This window comes from Schistocerca piceifrons, chromosome 9, assembly GCF_021461385.2.
Source record: "Schistocerca piceifrons isolate TAMUIC-IGC-003096 chromosome 9, iqSchPice1.1, whole genome shotgun sequence".
In the NCBI taxonomy this organism is placed as follows: Eukaryota; Metazoa; Arthropoda; class Insecta; order Orthoptera; family Acrididae; genus Schistocerca; species Schistocerca piceifrons.
This window is the reverse complement of record NC_060146.1, coordinates 150,803,797-150,830,447: the sequence shown is the minus strand read 5'-3', so window position 1 is coordinate 150,830,447 and position 26,651 is coordinate 150,803,797. Positions and strand designations below refer to the sequence as shown.

The following is a 26,651-nucleotide window of genomic DNA, read 5'->3' as shown; positions in this document are numbered from 1 at the left end:
AGCAGGAGAAGGAGAGGTTGGAGATAAGGCAGCAGGAGAAGGAGAGGTTGGAGATAAGGCAGCAGGAGAAGGAGAGGTTGGAGATAAGGCAGCAGGAGAAGGAGAGGTTCGAGATAAGGCAGCAGGAGAAGGAGAGGTTGGAGATAAGGCAGCAGGAGAAGGAGAGGTTGGAGATAAGGCAGCAGGAGGAGGAGAGGTTGGGGATAAGGCAGCAGGAGGAGCAGAGGTTGGAGATAAGGCAGCAGGAGAAGGAGAGGTTGGAGATAAGGCAGCAGGAGGAGGAGAGGTTGGGGATAAGGCAGCAGGTGGAGGAGAGGTTGGAGATGAGGCAGCAGGAGAAGGAGAGGTTGGAGATGAGGCAGGAGAAGGAGAGGTTTGGGATGAGGTGGCAGAAAGGTTGGAGATGAGGCGGCAGAAAGATTGGAGATGAGGCGGCAGAAGGAGGAGGAGAAGTTGGAGATAAGGCAGCAGGAGGAGGAGGAGAGGTTGGAGATAAGGCAGCAGGAGGAGGAGGAGAGGCTGGAGATAAGGCAGCAGGAGGAGGAGGAGAGGCTGGAGATAAGGCAGCAGGAGGAGGAGGAGAGGCTGGAGATAAGGCAGCAGGAGGAGGAGGAGAGGCTGGAGATAAGGCAGCAGGAAGAGGAGGAGAGGCTGGAGATAAGGCAGCAGGAGGAGGAGGAGGAGAGGCTGGAGATAAGGCAGCAGGAGGAAGAGGAGAGGCTGGAGATAAGGCAGCAGGAGGAGGAGGAGGAGGAGAGGCTGGAGATAAGGCAGCAGGAGGAGGAGGAGAGGCTGGAGATAAGGCAGCAGGAGGAGGAGGAGAGGCTGGAGATAAGGCAGCAGGAGGAGGAGGAGGAGAGGCTGGAGATAAGGCAGCAGGAGGAAGAGGAGAGGCTGGAGATAAGGCAGCAGGAGGAGGAGGAGAGGCTGGAGATAAGGCAGCAGGAGGAGGAGGAGAGGCTGGAGATAAGGCAGCAGGAGGAGGAGGAGAGGCTGGAGATAAGGGAGCAGGAGGAGGAGGAGAGGCTGGAGATAAGGCAGCAGGAGGAGGAGGAGAGGCTGGAGATAAGGCAGCAGGAGGAGGAGGAGAGGCTGGAGATAAGGCAGGAGGAGGAGGAGGAGGAGGAGGAGAGGCTGGAGATAAGGCAGCAGGAGGAGGAGGAGGAGGAGAGGCTGGAGATAAGGCAGCAGGAAGAGGAGGAGAGGCTGGAGATAAAGCAGCAGGAGGAGGAGGAGAGGCTGGAGATAAAGCAGCAGGAGGAGGAGGAGAGGCTGGAGATAAAGCAGCAGGAGGAGGAGGAGAGGCTGGAGATGGAGGAGAGGCTGGAGATAAGGCAGCAGGAGGAGGAGGAGAGGCTGGAGATAAGGCAGCAGGAGGAGGAGAGGTTGGAGATAAGGCAGCAGCAGAAGGAGAGGATGGAGATAAGGCAGCAGCAAAAGGAGAGGATGGAGATAAGGCAGCAGGAGAAGGAGAGGATGGAGATAAGGCAGCAGGAGAAGGAGAGGTTGGAGATAAGGCAGCAGGAGAAGGAGAGGTTGGAGATAAGGCAGCAGGAGAAGGAGAGGTTGGAGATAAGGCAGCAGGAGAAGGAGAGGTTCGAGATAAGGCAGCAGGAGAAGGAGAGGTTGGAGATAAGGCAGCAGGAGAAGGAGAGGTTGGAGATAAGGCAGCAGGAGGAGGAGAGGTTGGGGATAAGGCAGCAGGAGGAGCAGAGGTTGGAGATAAGGCAGCAGGAGGAGGAGAGGTTGGAGATAAGGCAGCAGGAGGAGGAGAGGTTGGGGATAAGGCAGCAGGTGGAGGAGAGGTTGGAGATGAGGCAGCAGGAGAAGGAGAGGTTGGAGATGAGGCAGGAGAAGGAGAGGTTTGGGATGAGGTGGCAGAAAGGTTGGAGATGAGGCGGCAGAAAGATTGGTGATGAGGCGGCAGAAGGAGGAGGAGAGGTTGGAGATAAGGCAGCAGGAGGAGGGGGAGAGGTTGGAGATAAGGCAGCAGGAGGAGGAGGAGAGGCTGGAGATAAGGCAGCAGGAGGAGGAGGAGAGGCTGGAGATAAGGCAGCAGGAGGAGGAGGAGAGGCTGGAGATAAGGCAGCAGGAGGAGGAGGAGAGGCTGGAGATAAGGCAGCAGGAGGAGGAGGAGAGGCTGGAGATAAGGCAGCAGGAGGAAGAGGAGAGGCTGGAGATAAGGCAGCAGGAGGAGGAGGAGAGGCTGGAGATAAGGCAGCAGGAGGAGGAGGAGAGGCTGGAGATAAGGGAGCAGGAGGAGGAGGAGAGGCTGGAGATAAGGCAGCAGGAGGAGGAGGAGAGGCTGGAGATAAGGCAGGAGGAGGAGGAGGAGGAGCAGGAGAGGCTGGAGATAAGGCAGCAGGAGGAGGAGGAGGAGGAGGAAAGGCTGGAGATAAAGCAGCAGGAAGAGGAGGAAAGGCTGGAGATAAAGCAGCAGGAGGAGGAGGAGAGGCTGGAGATAAAGCAGCAGGAGGAGGAGGAGAGGCTGGAGATAAAGCAGCAGGAGGAGGAGGAGAGGCTGGAGATAAAGCAGCAGGAGGAGGAGGAGAGGCTGGAGATAAGGCAGCAGGAGGAGGAGGAGAGGCTGGAGATAAGGCAGCAGGAGGAGGAGAGGTTGGAGATAAGGCAGCAGGAGGAGGAGAGGTTGGAGATAAGGCAGCAGCAGAAGGAGAGGATGGAGATAAGGCAGCAGCAGAAGGAGAGGATGGAGATAAGGCAGCAGGAGAAGGAGAGGTTGGAGATAAGGCAGCAGGAGAAGGAGAGGTTGGAGATAAGGCAGCAGGAGAAGGAGAGGTTGGAGATAAGGCAGCAGGAGAAGGAGAGGTTGGAGATAAGGCAGCAGGAGAAGGAGAGGTTCGAGATAAGGCAGCAGGAGAAGGAGAGGTTGGAGATAAGGCAGCAGGAGAAGGAGAGGTTGGAGATAAGGCAGCAGGAGGAGGAGAGGTTGGGGATAAGGCAGCAGGAGGAGCAGAGGTTGGAGATAAGGCAGCAGGAGAAGGAGAGGTTGGAGATAAGGCAGCAGGAGGAGGAGAGGTTGGGGATAAGGCAGCAGGTGGAGGAGAGGTTGGAGATGAGGCAGCAGGAGAAGGAGAGGTTGGAGATGAGGCAGGAGAAGGAGAGGTTTGGGATGAGGTGGCAGAAAGGTTGGAGATGAGGCGGCAGAAAGATTGGAGATGAGGCGGCAGAAGGAGGAGGAGAAGTTGGAGATAAGGCAGCAGGAGGAGGAGGAGAGGTTGGAGATAAGGCAGCAGGAGGAGGAGGAGAGGCTGGAGATAAGGCAGCAGGAGGAGGAGGAGAGGCTGGAGATAAGGCAGCAGGAGGAGGAGGAGAGGCTGGAGATAAGGCAGCAGGAGGAGGAGGAGAGGCTGGAGATAAGGCAGCAGGAAGAGGAGGAGAGGCTGGAGATAAGGCAGCAGGAGGAGGAGGAGGAGAGGCTGGAGATAAGGCAGCAGGAGGAAGAGGAGAGGCTGGAGATAAGGCAGCAGGAGGAGGAGGAGGAGGAGAGGCTGGAGATAAGGCAGCAGGAGGAGGAGGAGAGGCTGGAGATAAGGCAGCAGGAGGAGGAGGACAGGCTGGAGATAAGGCAGCAGGAGGAGGAGGAGGAGAGGCTGGAGATAAGGCAGCAGGAGGAAGAGGAGAGGCTGGAGATAAGGCAGCAGGAGGAGGAGGAGAGGCTGGAGATAAGGCAGCAGGAGGAGGAGGAGAGGCTGGAGATAAGGCAGCAGGAGGAGGAGGAGAGGCTGGAGATAAGGGAGCAGGAGGACGAGGAGAGGCTGGAGATAAGGCAGCAGGAGGAGGAGGAGAGGCTGGAGATAAGGCAGCAGGAGGAGGAGGAGAGGCTGGAGATAAGGCAGGAGGAGGAGGAGGAGGAGGAGGAGAGGCTGGAGATAAGGCAGCAGGAGGAGGAGGAGGAGGAGAGGCTGGAGATAAGGCAGCAGGAAGAGGAGGAGAGGCTGGAGATAAAGCAGCAGGAGGAGGAGGAGAGGCTGGAGATAAAGCAGCAGGAGGAGGAGGAGAGGCTGGAGATAAAGCAGCAGGAGGAGGAGGAGAGGCTGGAGATGGAGGAGAGGCTGGAGATAAGGCAGCAGGAGGAGGAGGAGAGGCTGGAGATAAGGCAGCAGGAGGAGGAGAGGTTGGAGATAAGGCAGCAGCAGAAGGAGAGGATGGAGATAAGGCAGCAGCAAAAGGAGAGGATGGAGATAAGGCAGCAGGAGAAGGAGAGGATGGAGATAAGGCAGCAGGAGAAGGAGAGGTTGGAGATAAGGCAGCAGGAGAAGGAGAGGTTGGAGATAAGGCAGCAGGAGAAGGAGAGGTTGGAGATAAGGCAGCAGGAGAAGGAGAGGTTCGAGATAAGGCAGCAGGAGAAGGAGAGGTTGGAGATAAGGCAGCAGGAGAAGGAGAGGTTGGAGATAAGGCAGCAGGAGGAGGAGAGGTTGGGGATAAGGCAGCAGGAGGAGCAGAGGTTGGAGATAAGGCAGCAGGAGGAGGAGAGGTTGGAGATAAGGCAGCAGGAGGAGGAGAGGTTGGGGATAAGGCAGCAGGTGGAGGAGAGGTTGGAGATGAGGCAGCAGGAGAAGGAGAGGTTGGAGATGAGGCAGGAGAAGGAGAGGTTTGGGATGAGGTGGCAGAAAGGTTGGAGATGAGGCGGCAGAAAGATTGGTGATGAGGCGGCAGAAGGAGGAGGAGAGGTTGGAGATAAGGCAGCAGGAGGAGGGGGAGAGGTTGGAGATAAGGCAGCAGGAGGAGGAGGAGAGGCTGGAGATAAGGCAGCAGGAGGAGGAGGAGAGGCTGGAGATAAGGCAGCAGGAGGAGGAGGAGAGGCTGGAGATAAGGCAGCAGGAGGAGGAGGAGAGGCTGGAGATAAGGCAGCAGGAAGAGGAGGAGAGGCTGGAGATAAGGCAGCAGGAGGAGGAGGAGGAGAGGCTGGAGATAAGGCAGCAGGAGGAAGAGGAGAGGCTGGAGATAAGGCAGCAGGAGGAGGAGGAGGAGGAGAGGCTGGAGATAAGGCAGCAGGAGGAGGAGGAGGAGGAGAGGCTGGAGATAAGGCAGCAGGAGGAGGAGGAGAGGCTGGAGATAAGGCAGCAGGAGGAGGAGGAGAGGCTGGAGATAAGGCAGTAGGAGGAGGAGGAGGAGGAGAGGCTGGAGATAAGGCAGCAGGAGGAGGAGGAGGAGAGGCTGGAGATAAGGCAGCAGGAGGAGGAGGAGGAGGAGAGGCTGGAGATAAGGCAGCAGGAGGAGGAGGAGGAGGAGAGGCTGGAGATAAGGCAGCAGGAGGAGGAGGAGAGGCTGGAGATAAGGCAGCAGGAGGAGGAGGAGAGGATGGAGATAAGGCAGCAGGAGGAAGAGGAGAGGCTGGAGATAAGGCAGCAGGAGGAGGAGGAGGAGGAGAGGCTGGAGATAAGGCAGCAGGAGGAGGAGGAGAGGCTGGAGATAAGGCAGCAGGAGGAGGAGGAGAGGCTGGAGATAAGGCAGCAGGAGGAGGAGAGGTTGGAGATAAGGCAGCAGGAGGAGGAGAGGTTGGAGATAAGGCAGCAGGAGGAGGAGAGGTTGGAGATAAGGCAGCAGGAGGAGGAGAGATTGGAGATAAGGCAGCAGGAGGAGGAGAGGTTGGAGATAAGGCAGCAGGAGGAGGAGAGGTTGGAGATAAGGCAGCAGGAGGAGGAGAGGTTGGAGATAAGGCAGCAGGAGGAGGAGAGGTTGGAGATAAGGCAGCAGGAGGAGGAGAGGTTGGAGATAAGGCAGCAGGAGGAGGAGAGGTTGGAGATAAGGCAGCAGGAGGAGGAGAGGTTGGAGATAAGGCAGCAGGAGGAGGAGAGGTTGGAGATAAGGCAGCAGGAGGAGGAGAGGTTGGAGATAAGGCAGCAGGAGGAGGAGAGGTTGGAGATAAGGCAGCAGGAGGAGGAGAGGTTGGAGATAAGGCAGCAGGAGGAGGAGAGGTTGGAGATAAGGCAGCAGGAGGAGGAGAGGTTGGAGATAAGGCAGCAGGAGGAGGAGAGGTTGGAGATAAGGCAGCAGGAGAAGGAGAGGTTGGGGATAAGGCAGCAGGAGAAGGAGAGGTTGGGGATAAGGCAGCAGGTGGAGGAGAGGTTGGAGATAAGGCAGCAGGTGGAGGAGAGGTTGGAGATAAGGCAGCAGGTGGAGGAGAGGTTGGAGATAAGGCAGCAGGAGGAGGAGAGGTTGGAGATAAGGCAGCAGGAGGAGGAGAGGTTGGAGATAAGGCAGCAGGAGGAGGAGAGGTTGGAGATAAGGCAGCAGGAGGAGGAGAGGTTGGAGATAAGGCAGCAGGAGGAGGAGAGGTTGGAGATAAGGCAGCAGGATGAGGAGAGGTTGGAGATAAGGCAGCAGGAGGAGGAGAGGTTGGAGATAAGGCAGCAGGAGGAGGAGAGGTTGGAGATAAGGCAGCAGGTGGAGGAGAGGCTGGAGATAAGGCAGCAGGTGGAGGAGAGGTTGGAGATAAGGCAGCAGGTGGAGGAGAGGTTGGAGATAAGGCAGGAGGAGGAGGAGAGGTTGGAGATAAGGCAGCAGGAGGAGGAGAGGTTGGAGATAAGGCAGCAGGAGGAGGAGAGGTTGGAGATAAGGCAGCAGGAGGAGGAGAGGTTGGAGATAAGGCAGCAGGAGGAGGAGAGGTTGGAGATAAGGCAGCAGGAGGAGGAGAGGTTGGAGATAAGGCAGCAGGAGGAGGAGAGGTTGGAGATAAGGCAGCAGGAGGAGGAGAGGTTGGAGATAAGGCAGCAGGAGGAGGAGAGGTTGGAGATAAGGCAGCAGGAGGAGGAGAGGTTGGAGATGAGGCAGCAGGAGGAGGAGAGGTTGGAGATGAGGCAGCAGGAGGAGGAGAGGTTGGAGATAAGACAGCAGGAGGAGGAGAGGTTGGAGATAAGGCAGCAGGAGGAGGAGAGGTTGGAGATAAGGCAGGAGGAGAAGGAGAGGTTGGAGATAAGGCAGGAGGAGGAGGAGGAGAGGCTGGAGATAAGGCAGCAGGAGGAGGAGGAGGAGGAGAGGCTTGAGATAAGGCAGCAGGAGGAGGAGGAGGAGAGGCTGGAGATAAGGCAGCAGGAGGAGGAGGAGGAGGAGAGGCCTGGACAAGGCAGCAGGAGGAGGAGGAGGAGAGGCCTGGACAAGGCAGCAGGAGGAGGAGGAGGAGGAGAGGCCTGGACAAGGCAGCAGGAGGAGGAGGAGGAGAGGCCTGGACAAGGCAGCAGGAGGAGGAGGAGGAGAGGCTGGGGAAAAGGCAGGAGGAGGAGGAGGAGGAGGAGAGGCTGGGGATAAGGCAGCAGGAGGAGGAGAGGCTGGGAATAAGGCAGCAGGAGGAGGAGAGGTTGGAGATAAGGCAGCAGGAGGAGGAGAGGTTGGAGATAAGGCAGCAGGAGGAGGAGAGGTTGGAGATAAGGCAGCAGGAGGAGGAGAGGTTGGGGATAAGGCAGCAGGAGGAGGAGAGGTTGGGGATAAGGCAGCAGGAGGAGGAGAGGTTGGGGATAAGGCAGCAGGAGGAGGAGAGGTTGGGGATAAGGCAGCTGGAGGAGGAGAGGCTGGAGATAAGGCAGCTGGAGGAGGAGAGGCTGGAGATAAGGCAGCTGGAGGAGGAGAGGTTGGAGATAAGGCAGCAGGAGAAGGAGAGGTTGGAGATAAGGCAGCAGGAGAACGAGAGGTCGGAGATAAGGCAGCAGGAGAAGGAGAGGTCAGAGATAAGGCAGCAGGAGGAGGAGGAGGAGAGGTCGGAGATAAGGCAGCAGGAGGAGGAGGAGGAGAGGTCGGAGATAAGGCAGCAGGAGGAGGAGGAGGAGAGGTCGGAGATAAGGCAGCAGGAGGAGGAGGAGGAGAGGCTCGAGATAAGGCAGCAGGAGGAGGAGGAGAGGCTGGAGATAAGGCAGCAGGAGGAGGAGGAGAGGCTGGAGATAAGGCAGCAGGAGGAGGAGGAGAGGCTGGAGATAAGGCAGCAGGAGGTAGAGGAGAGGCTGGAGATAAGGCAGCAGGAGGAGGAGGAGAGGCTGGAGATAAGGCAGCAGGAGGAGGAGGAGAGGCTGGAGATAAGGGAGCAGGAGGAGGAGGAGAGGCTGGAGATAAGGCAGCAGGAGGAGGAGGAGAGGCTGGAGATAAGGCAGCAGGAGGAGGAGGAGAGGCTGGAGATAAGGCAGGAGGAGGAGGAGGAGGAGGAGGAGGAGGAGGAGGAGGAGAGGCTGGAGATAAGGCAGCAGGAGGAGGAGGAGGAGGAGAGGCTGGAGATAAGGCAGCAGGAAGAGGAGGAGAGGCTGGAGATAAAGCAGCAGGAGGAGGAAGAGAGGCTAGAGATAAAGCAGCAGGAGGAGGAGGAGAGGCTGGAGATAAAGCAGCAGGAGGAGGAGGAGAGGCTGGAGATAAAGCAGCAGGAGGAGGAGAGGTTGGAGATAAGGCAGCAGCAGAAGGAGAGGATGGAGATAAGGCAGCAGCAGAAGGAGAGGATGGAGATAAGGCAGCAGGAGAAGGAGAGGATGGAGATAAGGCAGCAGGAGAAGGAGAGGTTGGAGATAAGGCAGCAGGAGAAGGAGAGGTTGGAGATAAGGCAGCAGGAGAAGGAGAGGTTGGAGATAAGGCAGCAGGAGAAGGAGAGGTTGGAGATAAGGCAGCAGGAGAAGGAGAGGTTCGAGATAAGGCAGCAGGAGAAGGAGAGGTTGGAGATAAGGCAGCAGGAGAAGGAGAGGTTGGAGATAAGGCAGCAGGAGGAGGAGAGGTTGGGGATAAGGCAGCAGGAGGAGCAGAGGTTGGAGATAAGGCAGCAGGAGGAGGAGAGGTTGGAGATAAGGCAGCAGGAGGAGGAGAGGTTGGGGATAAGGCAGCAGGTGGAGGAGAGGTTGGAGATGAGGCAGCAGGAGAAGGAGAGGTTGGAGATGAGGCAGGAGAAGGAGAGGTTTGGGATGAGGTGGCAGAAAGGTTGGAGATGAGGCGGCAGAAAGATTGGAGATGAGGCGGCAGAAGGAGGAGGAGAGGTTGGAGATAAGGCAGCAGGAGGAGGAGGAGAGGTTGGAGATAAGGCAGCAGGAGGAGGAGGAGAGGCTGGAGATAAGGCAGCAGGAGGAGGAGGAGAGGCTGGAGATAAGGCAGCAGGAGGAGGAGGAGAGGCTGGAGATAAGGCAGCAGGAGGAGGAGGAGAGGCTGGAGATAAGGCAGCAGGAAGAGGAGGAGAGGCTGGAGATAAGGCAGCAGGAGGAGGAGGAGGAGAGGCTGGAGATAAGGCAGCAGGAGGAGGAGGAGGAGAGGCTGGAGATAAGGCAGCAGGAGGAGGAGGAGGAGGAGAGGCTGGAGATAAGGCAGCAGGAGGAGGAGGAGGAGGAGGAGAGGCTGGAGATAAGGCAGCAGGAGGAGGAGGAGAGGCTGGAGATAAGGCAGCAGGAGGAGGAGGAGGAGAGGCTGGAGATAAGGCAGCAGGAGGAGGAGGAGGAGGAGGAGAGGCTGGAGATAAGGCAGCAGGAGGAGGAGGAGGAGGAGAGGCTGGAGATAAGGCAGCAGGAGGAGGAGGAGGAGGAGGAGGAGAGGCTGGAGATAAGGCAGCAGGAGGAGGAGGAGAGGCTGGAGATAAGGCAGCAGGAGGAGGAGGAGAGGCTGGAGATAAGGCAGCAGGAGGAGGAGGAGAGGATGGAGATAAGGCAGCAGGAGGAGGAGAGGTTGGAGATAAGGCAGCAGGAGGAGGAGAGGTTGGAGATAAGGCAGCAGGAGAAGGAGAGGTTGGAGATAAGGCAGCAGGAGGAGGAGAGGTTGGAGATAAGGCAGCAGGAGGAGGAGAGGTTGGAGATAAGGCAGCAGGAGGAGGAGAGGTTGGAGATAAGGCAGCAGGAGGAGGAGAGGTTGGAGATAAGGCAGCAGGAGGAGGAGAGGTTGGAGATAAGGCAGCAGGAGGAGGAGAGGTTGGAGATAAGGCAGCAGGAGGAGGAGAGGTTGGAGATAAGGCAGCAGGAGGAGGAGAGGTTGGAGATAAGGCAGCAGGAGGAGGAGAGGTTGGAGATAAGGCAGCAGGAGGAGGAGAGGTTGGAGATAAGGCAGCAGGAGGAGGAGAGGTTGGAGATAAGGCAGCAGGAGGAGGAGAGGTTGGAGATAAGGCAGCAGGAGAAGGAGAGGTTGGAGATAAGGCAGCAGGAGAAGGAGAGGTTGGGGTAAGGCAGCAGGAGGAGAGGTTGGGGATAAGGCAGCAGGAGAAGGAGAGGTTGGGGATAAGGCAGCAGGTGGAGGAGAGGTTGGAGATAAGGCAGCAGGAGGAGGAGAGGTTGGAGATAAGGCAGCAGGAGGAGGAGAGGTTGGAGATAAGGCAGCAGGAGGAGGAGAGGTTGGAGATAAGGCAGCAGGAGGAGGAGAGGTTGGAGATAAGGCAGCAGGATGAGGAGAGGTTGGAGATAAGGCAGCAGGAGGAGGAGAGGTTGGAGATAAGGCAGCAGGAGGAGGAGAGGTTGGAGATAAGGCAGCAGGTGGAGGAGAGGCTGGAGATAAGGCAGCAGGTGGAGGAGAGGTTGGAGATAAGGCAGCAGGTGGAGGAGAGGTTGGAGATAAGGCAGGAGGAGGAGGAGAGGTTGGAGATAAGGCAGCAGGAGGAGGAGAGGTTGGAGATAAGGCAGCAGGAGGAGGAGAGGTTGGAGATAAGGCAGCAGGAGGAGGAGAGGTTGGAGATAAGGCAGCAGGAGGAGGAGAGGTTGGAGATAAGGCAGCAGGAGGAGGAGAGGTTGGAGATAAGGCAGCAGGAGGAGGAGAGGTTGGAGATAAGGCAGCAGGAGGAGGAGAGGTTGGAGATAAGGCAGCAGGAGGAGGAGAGGTTGGAGATAAGGCAGCAGGAGGAGGAGAGGTTGGAGATAAGGCAGCAGGAGGAGGAGAGGTTGGAGATAAGGCAGCAGGAGGAGGAGAGGTTGGAGATGAGGCAGCAGGAGGAGGAGAGGTTGGAGATGAGGCAGCAGGAGGAGGAGAGGTTGGAGATAAGACAGCAGGAGGAGGAGAGGTTGGAGATAAGGCAGCAGGAGGAGGAGAGGTTGGAGATAAGGCAGGAGGAGAAGGAGAGGTTGGAGATAAGGCAGCAGGAGGAGGAGAGGTTGGAGATAAGGCAGCAAGAGGAGGATAGTTTGGAGATAAGGCAGCGGGAGAAGGAGGAGGGGAGGCTGGAGATAAGGCAGCAGGAGAAGGAGAGGTTGGAGATACGGCAGCAGGAGAAGGAGAGGTTGGAGATACGGCAGCAGGAGAAGGAGAGGTTGGAGATGAGGCAGCAGGAGAAGGAGAGGTTGGAGATGAGGCAGGAGAAGGAGAGGTTTGGGATGAGGTGGCAGAAAGGTTGGAGATGAGGCGGCAGAAAGATTGGAGATGAGGTGGCAGAAGGAGAGGTTGGAGATGAGGCGGGAGAAGGAGAGGTTGGAGATGAGGCGAGAGAAGGAGAGGCTGGAGATGAGGCAGGAGAAGGAGAGGCTGGAGATGAGGCGGGAGAAGGAGAGGCTGGAGATGAGGCGGGAGAAGGAGAGGTTTGAGATGAGGCGGGAGAAGGAGAGGTTTGAGATGAGGCGGGAGAAGGAGAGAGAAGGGGAGGCTGGAGATGAGGCGGGAGAAGGAGAGGCTGGAGATGAGGCGGGAGAAGGAGAGGCTGGAGTTGAGGCGGGAGAAGGAGAGGCTGGAGATGAGGTGGGAGAAGGAGAGGCTGGAGATGAGGCGGGAGAAGGAGAGGCTGGAGATGAGGCGGGAGAAGGAGAGGCTGGAGATGATGCGGGAGAAGGAGAGGCTGGAGATGAGGCGGGAGAAGGAGAGGCTGGAGATGAGGCGGGAGAAGGAGAGGCTGGAGATGAGGCGGGAGAAGGAGAGGCTGGAGATGAGGCGGGAGATGAGGCGGGAGAAGGAGAGGCTGGAGACGAGGCGGGAGAAGGAGAGGCTGGAGACGAGGCGGGAGAAGGAGAGGCTGGAGACGAGGCGGGAGAAGGAGAGGCTGGAGACGAGGCGGGAGAAGGAGAGGCTGGAGATGATGCGGGAGAAGGAGAGGCTGGAGATGAGGCGGGAGAAGGAGATGTTGGAGATGAGGCGGGAGAAGGAGAGGTTGGAGATAAGGCGGGAGAAGGAGAGGTTGGAGATAAGGCGGGAGAAGGAGAGGTTGGAGATAAGGCGGGAGAAGTAGAGGTGAAGGAGAGGTTGGAGATAAGGCAGGAGAAGGAGAAGTTGGAGCTGTGGCAGAGAAGAAGTCGTAGCTAAGGCAGGAAATAACGGACCAAGGTACGAGATACAGGGGTGGAGGCAGCGGAGGAGGATGGTGGAGAGGCAGGGCACAGACAAAGGAGAGAGATGGCATCGGGGGGGCGGGGGGGGGGGGGGGTGAGGGTTACAGGTATAAGTGGGTGTTGGCCAGGCACGAGCAGGGTAGGGCAGTTTCCGAGGATGGGGTGGGGCCTAAGGGGCAGGCATGTAAGTAAGTGCTTAGGGCAGAGAGGTGAGGGAAGTTGTGGTGAGAGTTGTTGTTGTGAGAGTGGTGGGGGCGAGGGGCAGAGGGGAAGAGTATGGCTGGAAGTAAGAATGCGGGGAAGAGGGAAGTATGATGGCATGTTTTGAGGTGAGGAGAAGAGGGGAGGAAGTTGGAGATGTAGAGGGGAGGGGAAGCAGAGAAGGGAAGGGATAGTATAGGTAGGTGTAGAATATAGAAGGGAGGTGGAAGGTGTGAGTGAGGGATGGGACTGAGCGAATGGTGAGAAGCAGGGTCAGGGTGCAAGGGACAAAAGCGAGGGTAGAGGGCGGCGGCGAGGGTAGAGGGCGGCGAGGGCTGGGAAGGGGGAAGGCGGGGGGGGGGGGGGGGTTACTGGGCTGATGTTGAGGTGGGACTGGGGCTAGGGGCATGCTGTGGTGGATGCACTTGGGGTGGTGACAAGAGGGTTTGGGGAGTGTACACACAGAGCGGGCGAGCGGGCGGCGGATCAAAGGGGCTGTGTGGTGAGGGGTACAGACCAAGGGGCATTGTGTCAAGGGGAGCAGACCATGGCAGAGGAGGAGTGTAGTTATCCCACAAGGGAGGTAGCTTACAAAATCCTCGTTCAATGAATACTCCAATAACATTTTTCCGTTTGGGATCCTTCCAAGTTAAATTGATGGAGGAAACAGAGAAAGTGCAAAGAAAAGCAATGCACTTTGGTAAAGTTCATCTAGTAAACACCGATGGAGATGCTGGTCCAACTCCAGTGGCATATGCTGCAGAGAGGCATTTTGCATCACAGTCTGGTTTATTGTCAAAATTCTGAGAGAGTGTGTTCAAACAATGGAAACTCTACAGGCAGGAATACCAACAATGTAGGAAACAACGGGTTGCTTCTTACCATACAGAAGACACGTTAAGTTGCAGAGAGGCACAATTAAAAGATACTTACATAAAGTTTTCAGCCAAAGCCTTCGTCAACGAAAGAGAAACACACACCCTTCATACAAACAAGCAAGTGCACCCCACGCACACATGATCGTAAACTCCAGCATATCCGGCCAGAAGGCATTCTGACCCGAGATGCTGGAGTTTACGATCATGTGTGCGTGGGGTGCACTTGCTTGTTTGTATGAAGGGTGTGTGTTTCTCTTTCGTTGACGAAGGCTGTGGCTACAAGCTTCATGAACTTCATGAATGTGTCTTAACTGTGCTTCTCCACAACTCTGTCTTTTCCTGCATTGTTGAGAGAGTACATTCCTACACAAGTAAACAGATATACTGCTTCGCCCTACATAAATCTCACTAAAAAGACCAAAAAAAAAAATTTGAGAGATTCGTGCTCACACGGTGGCTTACTGACAACTGTTCTTCCTGCAAACTGTGGCTGGAACAGGAAAGAGGGCAAAGTGGCTGTTATAGTCAAAGCACCCTCCAGCAAACATTATACGGTGGCTAGTGGGGTATAAATGTAGAAGCGGACAGCACACCCTACTAGTGTAAAAAGAATGGGGTAAGAAGCAAGATGCCTATTAACAGATACTGTAAGGCAGAACAGCCTAGTTTCCTTACCTGTCTGTGCAAACACGGCCACTGCATGCTGCACAGCCTGGGATGACACGGTGCTATGTGTCAGGGACTGGTAGTAACTCTGCTGCACGACAGGTGGCTTCACCACAGGTGGGGCCTGGTAGTGGCTCTGCTGCACCACTGGCTGCTGTACGACAGGCGGCTGCACCACAGGCGGTGACTGGTAGTGGCTCTGCTGCACCACTGGCTGCTGTACGACAGGCGGCTGCACCATAGGTGGCGGGTGGCGCGGCTGCACTACGGGTGGTGGCTGCAGCGACTGCACCGCAGGCAGCGGCTGTACTGCAGGCAGCGGTCGGTGTGGTTGCACCGCAGGCAGCGGTTGCCGCTGGTATTGTGGTTTCCCTCTGCCGCCGTATAGTACTGGTCCTCTTTCTATAATCGGATCTTTGGTGACTGGGACTTGTGTCAGCACCCGCCTGTTATACGAGAGATATTAAATCAATAAAGAGGCTAAGAATTCTAGAAGAACAGAGCCTACAGCCAATACGCTATAAGAGTAAAGATAACACTCGCCGTGCAGTCGGGATGCCGACTGGTCATCAGACGAGTAAAAAAGGATCTGAAACATTACTATTCTTCACTAATACACGATGCATTTGGTCACGTATGCGTCACTATAATGAGGGATACTTCCAGACAGACTGAAATGTGTTACTGTCAGACCCTTTTACAATAAAGGCAATAAGACAGATGTTAATTAGTACTGACCGGTCTCACTAAGACTTATCTCCACCATGAAGGTGCTGGAAAAAAATTATGCATGCAAATGCCTTGACACTTGATACACTAAATAGTATAATTATACAAAATTTAAAAGATAAAATATTTCCAACTCATAATTTCAGTTATATGTCAAATGCATACGATTGTCAGTTTGCAGTGTCTCCTAGAGAAGCTCAAATATTATGTTATCAAAGATCTTGTTGTTAACTGGTTTCATCTTCTCTATCTATCAGGATGCTACGTGTTGCACTGAGAAATTCAGTGGTTGTACACAATGAAACAGCAACTTCAGTATGGGGGTAATCTCTACATTTTTAGAACACGGATTAATATGGGGTCACTCTTCTTCTTGTTACATATAATGGACCTTCTATCACATATCCAAGAAGCAGAAATAATTCACTTTGCTGAAAATCCAAACTAGTACATATAGGTATTATAATAAAACCTAATGGAGTAATTTCAACACTTGAAAATGTAAAAAAGGTTTTTAACATGATTTTTTATGTTTGCATAATTTTTGCTGCTTCTGAATTACTTCTTAGTGCTGATTTCAGGTCTGTTACCACATATAGTTTTTCCACATCAAATAAGTGCATTTTTCATTCAACCTCAAGTTCCACAAAGAGAAATTTTATTGCAAGTAAGGAAAATATTATTTTAGTAATTTGGAGTAGTTGGTCTCACCTGTCACTCTCATTTAGCTGTTTGGTATGCTATACTGTTACGACGTTACATTTGTGTTGTTAAATGTAGATTTGCAGTTTCTCAGGAAAGAGTTCCCGAAAGTGGTCCAGTAGCCCAAATGTATTCTGTTATGTATGTGGTAGCTACATAACTAAGTGAAATAGGACATTAACAGCTTCATGAAAAATATGTTCTACCCATACTTTGGTATGAGGCTTGGTGATAGTAACCAAAGCTGGGCATCACACAAGATAGACCGTAAAGGTATTGATGGATAGACACTGTGGAAAAATGGGAAAATGAAATCAATATCTTTTGCAATTCTCATAGTTTGGAAGGAGCCACAAAATCACATATATCCTTTTTTTCCCTTAGTACTGTTAGCATCACAGGTCACAGTGCAAAAAGCAAGAAGGATATAAAATATCCTAACATTTCTTCAGTCTTATGACCAGTTACACACAGTGAAGCCCCCTCCTCCAACTCCACCTTCCATTGTTGAAGATTTGCAACAGGAGAGCAACTCAGAAAAGTAGTGTGATGATTACAAGCTGGAAGAGCTGCACTACAGTTATTTAATCAAAGTGAACTAAATGATTTAACTTGTGACCTGAATCTGACAAAGATGCTTCCAAATTGCTTGGGTCATCTACTACTGTCAGCCAGAGTATCATTTTTTTTATTTGGCACATGAAAAGAGAAAAGAAATTAATAAATTAAAGAAGAAGACCATAGGGTTTTTTGTTGTCATATTGAGGGTTTATTGAATATCTTTAATGTGATCTATGATCCAAATCAGTGGAGACTGTTTACAGACTGATCAAAATGTAGCCTGAAAGGCATATTCTTCCATAATCGAAATTTATTTGGCTCAATGCTTGTTGTCCATTCTGTACACTGGACCTCAATGCTGTGCTGAAACTGTGAATCATGAAAAACATTCCTGGACAGTATGTGGAAATTTGCAAGTAGCTGGCATGTTAAATTGGTGAACAATCTGGCTACACAAAAATGTCTAGTTTCATTTGTGAGAGGGACAGCTGAGTGAAAGACCAGCACTGGTACTTAACTAACTGGCTCTTCAACCTGGTTCGCAGAATATAATGAATGAACCAGTTGGTCAGCCAAGTAAGATACTACGACCACCTCATCACAGCAAGCTTGGATTAAGGATCCTGTTCACTAAAGCACTTCCAAAAGATGGTTACAGCTTACTGTGCTCAGTAACAAGATTACCAAAAGTACTTCATGAGAAACTTAAAGAAGGCATCCCTGTGGGGCCGCAGATCAGAAATTTGATGAAAGACAGTTAGTTTGAAAGTACAATGAATCAGTGTAAAGGGTCTGGGTTTTATTTAACAATGTAGTGCCCAACTTTTGGGCAGCAACAAACATCCAAATTGTAAAACCACAGTTAAAGGAATGTTGCAGAGTTTCACAAAATTAGGATGCAACACATGTATGAAGCTTCATTTTCTACATTCACATTTCGAATTTTTTCCTGCAAACCATGCAAATGTCAGTGAAGAAGACGGATAATGGTTCCAAGAGGATATCAAGAAGATGGAAGAGAGATACCAGGGAAGGTGGAACGAACAAACATGATGGCTGGAAACTGTTTTATGCTACTGAGAGATGACATTGGAGTAAGGAGACAATTGAAGAAGAGACCTTTCTATCCCACCTCAGAAAGACCTCGACACAGTGAAATCAGCTAAGGGAAATTAAACTGTCAGACGTGCTGGTTTTGTAATAATTATTAGCATTTTTGAGTAAACGTATACCACTGTTTCATCTAATGCAGTGTGTAATGATTCTGGACAATATTACAAAATAAATGATTAATTTTTAATGCAATTTAAAAAAAAATTCCTGTTAGAAAAAATGTGATTTCAGGTAAAACTTCAGATGTGATTTGTACAAAAAATCTGGTGTGATAAAGAAAAACCAAAATAAGATTTGAAATCAGAATGAAAAATAGTTTATGTATCGTTACAGTCATGAAACATCGTTCCAAAACTTTTAAAATGCAGCATAGTGGTTTTTTTTTTTTTTTTTCAAAAATTAATGACTGGTAGTGTGCAAATGGACTGTCACTGCATTCAGTCTAGTTTTAGAAAGCACCATTAACGGAACTTTTACACACATTAATATATGATTTCTAAGCAAATCTTTGTCACGGAAGTTCAAAAAGGCACACTACGTGCAGTTCAAAACTTGTAAGATGTTTCTACTCAGCAAATGTCTAAATTTTTTTGTGCTGGTACTTCAAGTGGCCACAGAGAATTTCAAATGGTTGGATTAGGTGGGGGAGGGACTTTCAGCTTCAAAGTGATGCCTTCACCACTCTGGTCTGAGCAGTTTGGGGCATCAGGACTGCTGTCTCTGTGCATCCCTGTTTAGTGCATGCACCTCAAAAGGAAATGAAATAGTCACCTGAGTTACATTATGCAGTGAAGTTTTGTTTGAAACTGAAAAAACCTCTTCTGGAGGTCACTGATTGATAGTGCAAGTTTGAGGGGCAGTGCTCTATCAAATTCGCAAGTTTCGCGGTGGATGAAAGCATTTAAGAAAGACCAGGTAGAGGTAGTCGAAGAATCCCACACTCGATGGTCGTCAAGCACCAAAACCGATGACAATTTGGGCCATGTGTGTGATCTGTTCAACTGACTGTCAGTTGAGTGTCCAGAAGATTGCAGAAACTCTCAACAGTCCCAAAGCAAATGTACAATTAGTGCACTATAAATTGCACATGAGGAAGGTGTGTGCCAAACTGGTTCCCAAGCTTTTGATGGACAATTAGAAGAATCATTAGGTGACTGTCGCAATTGAATTTCTCAAATGCGTTGGTTTTTGAACTTCTTTCTTGGACATCATTACCGGCAATGAAACAGAACGTCAAAGCTGCAAGTGGCATACACCTCAATATCCCCACAACTGAAAAAAATCAAAACTGAGCAAATTGAAAGTGAAAACAATGTCAGCGGTCTTTTTTTATGCCAATGGTGTGGTCCACAGAGAGTCTGTTCCTCTCAGCCAAATAGTGAACACTGCCTACTATGTCAGTGTGCTGGAAAAATTGCAAAAATTGGTCGTGTGTGTGAGAAAGGAGATCATCACTTCCTGGGAGCTCCACCATGTGCAATGCTCCAAGGCATGCCACACTTCACAATTGTGACTACCTGGCACAGCACAACTTGGCAACACTGCTGCAACCCCCTTACAGTCCACTCATAGTACCAGCCAACTTATTTCCCTTCAAGGCCTTACTCAAAGTAATCGGTTACGGGTCTACTGCAGAAGTCCAATGCACCATGATTAGGACCTTTGCTGAGGTCTCAACTGAAGCCTTCCAGGACACGTCTTGTGCTTGGCAGTGCCACTGGAAAAGATGTGCGGATGTCCAAGGAAAGTAATTCAAAGATTATTAAATGTTTGCAACATTATATACAATAAATCTACTGGTTAGAACAACAGCACTGCTCTCCAGACACACCTCATGTGAAGACAAGCAGATGGAAGAAGTTTGTGATTCTTTCGATTGCAGTTCTATAGGAGATTACATTTGCAGAAATGTATCGCTGAACACAGCTGAAATGTGTACATAAATTTTTACCTGCATTGTGAAAGCCGTCAGATGTAGGAATTACCACAATAGAAAAGCTGGCATACTTCGCTTACTATCATTCCTCGAGTTCATTCTCACAGTGACTCATCAATCGAGCTACAGTTTTCTGAATCCAAAAGCAGCTAATAAAAGTTATTTGTGATGTGAATTCATAAATGTCCTGCTGAGAAGAAGGCCTTTCGAGGAACTGTTGAACTAGTGCTTGTCAGTACACATTTAATGGAATTTTGTCACAAAGAATATAGCTCTTTTTAAAACTAACAGCTCAGTTCATGGAATCAATACTAGAAATAAAAATAAGCTAAATAAGATTTAAAGTCAATTAATTTGATTGATAAAGTTATTCATTATTGAAGACACACATTTTTAGTAACTTGCAAGCAGCCATAAATAGTTTATCAACTAATAAAGTACAAGTTAAGATGAACCCAAATTGCTTATTGGCAGACAATTTCTTCTACTTCACTGTCAATGTTCTTAGTAAAATCAATTGATGTATATATTATTTATGACAGCCATAAAGACAATAATATAGCTTCCCGGGGGTTCAACAACACAGTTATCGGTGCTTCCGCATAACAAAGTAAATTTTGGGAGAAAATAAAGTGTCTCTCATAAGCAATCTTCCTGGGACAGATCCCCACAGGCACATTAGACACAAGAAAAACAGTCTGGCAATGACAAAAGTGGCCACTTAGTGACACATTAAAATGGATAATAAAAAAATCACACAAAGGAGCCTGTGTTTATGTATGAATATCCCTGTCACTTCCTCATGCTTAAATAATACAATAATAGTCAGGGCACAAAATACTAAATAAAAATAGGGAAAGAGCCAGCCACACATTCTCCAACTGACTCAAACTCTCCTCCTTAACAAGGTAATAGCACTCGAGGGAATGGCAGGGGGCAGTACATTACTTTCCTGATGTGTGTGCTTTGCTGGAGCATAGGATTGCTCATTTCCCAGGATTCCCATGTGGTTTGGCACCCAGCAGAACACTTCCTTCCCCCGACATTACAGTATATAAAGTGTGTCTCATATGTTTCGTACCACTTTGTATGCCGCATACATTTGCCAAATGGCCTGTACGACACATACGGAATCAAACCAGACGAGGAAGTTATTCTGTTGACTGCACATCACCTCCTCCAGCACCTCTAGGATTGCAAACACTCCATGTCAAAGAATATAAATTTGTCCGATAGTTTAATACTAACAACAATGTCAGGGGTAATTACTGAGCAGCTGACACTTATGGCCTGCTTTGATTCATCAGAGCATAAAACTGCAACATTTTGGTGCTCCTCAACAAACTCTTGAAACGCTCATTTAAAAAATAAAATCTGGTGCATGAGATTTCCCGTGCTTTTGTCAAATTTAAAAACAGCCTTGCCTTCAATACTAACTAGGGAAGTTACTCATTCCAACCACGTGCTAAAACACTCAGGTCCGCTACACCAAGCTCTGCAAGCTGCTCCTTTGCTCTGATCGCAAACAATATCATTGTTGTTCAGTGATTTACATACATTCATTCTGCTGATGGATTATAGATTAAAGGCCGGAACCTGGGGGAAACGGGAGGCAGGTCGGGAGGGGGGGGGGGGCGGGGGGACCCACCAGACATTATATGCAAGTTACACCATCAGGAACTTCCTTTGGATGTTCAGAGGCAGTTCCCCAGCCTCAACACAGAGGCTGGGTACTGGGTTCATCCTCAAGGATGCAGTCACCAATCTAATCCCATCACGGTGAACTGATCCTGAGATATTTCAACAAGATGGCCATGCAGAACCGTATGCACAAAACAACCACAGTAACGGCAGGAAGTATCTATCAGCATCTCCCACCCTCTCACCAGTATCTGCCACCGAGACACTTTTAAGATGTTTAGAGCTCTCACTTTGAGATGGTTAAGGTATGATAAGAAGGTGAGTTTCTCACAAAAACACCACCCAGCATCATTATTGATTCATAAAAGCTACGCGGTGTTCCCCTTGATGCAACTTGGATGGACTAAATCTGCGATGTGCACAATTAAAAGTGACAAATTCTTCTGGCGGGGAAAAATAAGGCCTGTATTTTTAATCCGTAACTCTAATGTTCTTCAAGTCAGTTGCAGTTATCGAGCAGATATCTCAATAATGGAAGACAAACAAAATTGAAACACCATTAGACAGACCTCCTGACTGTGGCCAGTGTACAGTTGCTGACTGCTGGAAAAAGAGTAGCACTAAAAATGCTCCACTGTAGTACACCTTTCTCCTAAGTCTGTCTGTCTGTCTGGGAGCACTGTCAACTCTGAACCCAAAATACCACCCCAAAAGGAAAGATTGCGCTACAACAGCAATACAGGAGCAGAAGTTCCATCTTTACAGTTGTCATAAAATGTTTATTTCCGTGTACTGCCACAGATCTCTTCAATATCAAAAAAAATTCTTATTGAGGGCTGCTAAAAAAGCTTCTCATATCACTGCCTCAAAGAGTATTAGATTGTCAAATATACAGCAGTACCTACAGAAAGGGGACTGGAGAGTTTTCTGGTTTCCAGAACACATGCTAAGTGACTGCTGATCATTAATTCCAGTGTCTTCCCTAGACAACTGGTAAGTGCTAGACAGTGATAACTACTTGGACCCATGTTATTCTTTAAGTTTCAGGAGGGAGACCACAACTGCTGCCTTCACAGAATGAACTGTATTATCCCATTGACAACATTCTTTCAAAAATATCGAGAATGTAGTTTTTCGACTCAGTATTCAAATACTGTAGAGCACACTGTCTGGTTCCAAAATCTGCACTGTGACCCAAAGCAAGTGAACATTGTAGCTCAGGTCTTTTCAGATCGCATGCCCACTGTCACACAGCCGGGAACTGGTGCAGGCAGTAAAGCTGCCGGGCTGTAACACGTGTGACAATTCTGCACCAGCCAAATGCATGTGGGCAGCGGGCAGGGTCACAGGAGAGGAATGAGCAAAACAGGGTCGCCCAGTAGACGTCTATACTAGCTGTGCTCCCCCCTGAGTGAGTCAAGGGTCACCCGGCAATGCCAGGTGCACTTCGCAGTTGTGCTGGAATATTCTATTGTAACTTGTCCTCGTAAAAGGGGCAGCTGTACTCGACGGTACTATTGGAGCTGAAGTCCAGTCGCATCTTCCAAGCTAATCCCCAGCTGAATTGGAATGTGGGGATCTCAATTTGTGTTGGATTTAATCAGTTCAAAGCATTTCTTAATTGTCTATGCTACAGCTTCTGATGTAGCCAAGGGGCACTACTGCTCGGTACAGCACCGGAGTGTACATCCCTACTTCTCACCGAGTCCCACACCTCTGCTGACAGAATGGAATGTTAATAGATTGAAAAAATTCTCATCAAAGCTGCATTTTACTCTCTTCAACAACGCGCCTATATTTGCCCCGAACAAAGCAAAATGCTGCAGCGTTGTCAACAGATGTGTTATATTAAAGCTTTTGTAGTGCCCGTGCTTGTCCTGATGGCTAAATGGCATTACCTGATCCACCATGGGACTGGTCATCTGCCACGATTACATGACCACTTCGGGACAGCGACACTGGCAACACTGTTAAGGGTGTCAGTTACATTTCCTACTGTGTCCTGGATGCAGGATTTATGTTAGAATAAAACCAGGTTGATATAAAGTGCCCATCTGGCTTTATTTAAAATTCATTTAGGTGGCTTGGTGGCAAGTGTTGCTATATGACAGGTGGATTCACACGAAAAAACTATGAGGAGACTGCAAATCCTCCAACTCTTCCCTAAGGACAGTATCGGCTGCTTCGAGATGACTGGTAAGTGTAACAGGTACAGAATGGCATTTTTCATGGATGAATCCCGTCACTCTACCCTTGACTCTCTCGCCATCTGTAGCACCCTTCCTGTGGATCGTATAGCTTATAAAGACATTGTTGACAAAGGTCTGAGATGTGTTTCTTGTACGCATAGGCACAAGGGCCTAACCTATGTTAACAGCTTTACTTCTACAGTATGTCTTAAACTGTTCACATTCCACTGCAACGTAGAAGCCATTAGTCAGAGGGTTTTATTTCACCCTGTCTCTCTTTTTTGGTGACAGTGAGAGGAGGAGGAGGAAGAGGAGGATGACAACGACCTCCCACTTTGTCATCATATGTATCCTATTACAGTTGAGATTTACTTTTGTCAGTTAATACTAAGCTCCTACATATTGGTATCATGCCAGGTTTCTTTGGATTTTGACTGTTTCTGGGAGAGGATTTTGCATTTTGTTGTGATGCAGGCTGTTCACATAAGACTGAGTTACTTGGGGCCCCTGGTTTTGTAGTCGGAGGTTGTCTTTGGGGCTAAGTAGTAACCCCTGCCGACACTGATTCAGAAGTAGCTGTAGGCTTAGTAGCTTGGGAATTAGTGCACATAAGTTTCCTTGTATGCCTGCTTGTGCCTGTGTTTGTGTGGCACTACTGATTTTGCCTTCAGTTTTTCTCACAGTGGAAGCAAACAATGGTGAGAAAACTGGGGATTGCAAGTCCTTACATACTTTTTTTTTTCTGGAGTCAGATACAGAATTCTCTTCATCACTTTAGTTTGTCAAATTTTATTTTCTTCTAGAAATACTGAGGAATTCCAGCTTGAAGCAAACTGACTACACTAGCCATTTACACAAAAGTCGCATTGAACACAATGACCCTGTTACACAGTTACATTTGTTTCATGTTGCCTTGGCATTAAACCCTAGTGCAGTGTCACCATACCTCTGACACTTAGAGCATCGCACTGGACCGGTTATATGAGGTCTTGCCTTCAGTCGAATAAACCTGACCCTGATATGTTCTGGTAGCATAGGCAAACTGAAGGCTACGATGAAAGTGGCAGCTTTTGTAGCTCACCACTCACTCTCCTGCCTTCAATGGCATGGGTATCTGTGTCCATTATATGTCTACACCTTACAAAACCATTACTTAAGTTGAGTGTGTTACTCTTTTCTACAGCTACAGCATACTGAACCAATTCTTAATAGTTCAGAAATAGAAGTTTGAACCAATAGGGTCCCGATGCAAAGTCACTCGACTGACGTCACAGGTCCAATGACACATTCCAATGTTTTTAGTCGATGCACAAAGAGAATACTGCCTCAAAATTCCCCTCTACTGATTTTATCACAATGAAGCCAACAGCCTCATCAAATCAGATACACCAGTTCTAGCCCAATCACTAAAGTTAAGCAACACTGTGCCTGGTCGGTACTAGGATGGGTGGCCATTGAGTCAGGGCCACGCAAGTCACTTAAGTGGCAAATAACTGAAAGACTTGCATCAGGCATTTGCATCATACAACATTATCATTTCGTCACAATAAAGACATTCCAACACTGTTGTGCCATGTTAAAACTACCACAGTCAGATTTTCCTAACACAATTCTAAAGGTATTACTCTGTTGACCCGTGTGGTTCACCCAAGGATCACCACACTTCCACAGTAAGCCTTATACAAATGAGATGTAGCAGGTCCTCCAGAGATTGCCTGCTAACAATTATTTTGCCTCAACAGACATCTGTGCCATTAGGGTGCAGCACACTTTAAAGAGTCTATTTTTACCATCCTCATGATCCGTGGGGTTAAACCCAGATCGCCGCTTCCTGTGACATACAACATTCTACCGCTGAGCCACAAAGTGGCATGCCAAGAGTTTATAGTTACAGAGGATTTGTATATATTAATAATTTTAAATAACGTGACTTTTATGTAAAATCTGACTTGTGTTTATCTTCAGCGCAGTTACGTGATCTGTCTAAGTGCTGTGGCTGTTTACTGTCTGATAAAGTATGGCCACAATAGCTAGAAATTATCTTTTTGCCTTTAGAGTATATACATTTACATGCCTGTGGCAGGTTTGGCATTAACTTTTAAATGAAAATATCTTTATGGTCTTTTACTTATTCCATTTTCCTGAGGACCACTTCGCTTAGTACCTGTGGAAGGAATCATAGCAAATATGTTCTTTTGTTAATATGTATTACCAGTTGACAAAGGCCTTAATGGCTGAAAGCTTTATTTGTGACAGTCTCTCTGTTGTGCCTATCTCCGACTCAGCATCTCCGCTAAATGGTGAATAGCAACTTTCCTTTCATATTATTATTACTCGTTTTTGTTTTTTATGACATGTTCTATTTCCTTGAGGTTCTCCTCATTATGGATCTTTGCAACAAAAAGTCAATTTATCTATTTTGGTAACCAGTTTTACTTAATTAACTATCCTCAGACCAAAAATATTCATGGTGAGGTGGTGGTATTGTTGAAATAATTCCTCCTATTAGGTATCAGTCAGTTACGTAAAGTAGACAAGTTGTTTGGATTGTTCAGTTCTGTATCGGCAGCTCCTCAGTTGTCATTAAATTTCAGACTTCTTATGAAAACAGGAGTTGTCTGCTGTCCTGAGAAGGTGGTAGAAGAGAACTCACCATGGATGCAATGTTATTTAAAAAAAATGGTTCAAATGGCTCTGAGCACTATGTGACTTAACTTCTGAGGTCATCAGTCGCCTAGAACTTAGAACTAATTAAACCTAACTAACCTAAGAACATCACACACATCCATGCCCGAGGCAGGATTTGATCCTGCGACCGTAGCGGTCGCTCAGCTCCAGACTGTAGTGCCTAGAACCGCACGGCCACTGTTATTTAAAAAACTTGTGGAATTCAAAATTATAGCTTATGCAGAGGATTTAGTACTGCTATGCAAATGAGATGAACAACCAGAATAAATATATTGTCCTTATAAAAGCTGTGCCAGAAAGACAGGTAGCAGTCAACTTAACACAATTATACAAGAAAAGACATTCTACCAAATTCCACAAAACTGATAACTATACAAGACTGAGAAACATTTGATGGTTGAAATAACCCTGAATATAGTTTAGTTACAACAATGAATGGTCGGGCATAAAAGAAAGAATTATTGCAGGATCAAGATGCATTTTCACTCTTAACACTACACTTAAAACAAAATTAATACGGAGGATGAGAATGAGCACGTCTCCTAACGAACTTCAATCATAATTTTCTCTGTTTTGAAAATATTGTAAATACTGTTTCCATTGTGTAGATAGAATCAGTATACACTGTGTGTCTTTGTCAGATAGTTTCATGTCACATACATACAATATCAGCCGAATACAGAGTTTTATCAAAACAGTACATTCTTTACAGATAAAGTGTTGGGATAAGTTTGTGTGAGCAACTGACAGCACTGCCTTAAATTAATCTGATTTTGTACACAGTCAAGAGCTATGCATTGAGGGTGACAACAGCATGCAAACAATCATAAGTAGTTTCAACAGTGGCAGTCACACGTGTGCTGCACTGTCCTAACAGATCCATCAATGAATGTTGATCCATCAGAAATGTAAATAACAATTATTCTTCATGGTTTAGAATCACTCTCAATACATACTGCTGAATGATATCATACCATAGGAATAAATTGGGAATCCCACTAATTATGCAAATAAAATTAAGAATTAGTAAAGACTACAGTACTGAGCCCACAGTGCAATGATGCTGCCAATATGAGGGAAATACAACCCTCATGAAACAACCAGAACTGGATGACGTTATTAAGGAGAAAATCATTACCAC

General features: G+C 49.1%; 1 protein-coding gene across 1 annotated transcript in view; it reads right to left on the bottom strand.

The window, feature by feature from the left end:
* Positions 1-26,651, bottom strand: part of LOC124716992 (nuclear RNA export factor 1-like) — a 227,282-nt gene that overhangs the window by 172,318 nt on the left and 28,313 nt on the right. Inside the window, exon 3 of the mRNA XM_047243615.1 lies at positions 13,961-14,397. Within this exon, the coding sequence (XP_047099571.1) occupies positions 13,961-14,397 (437 nt within the window). The remainder of the gene's footprint in view (positions 1-13,960; positions 14,398-26,651) is intronic.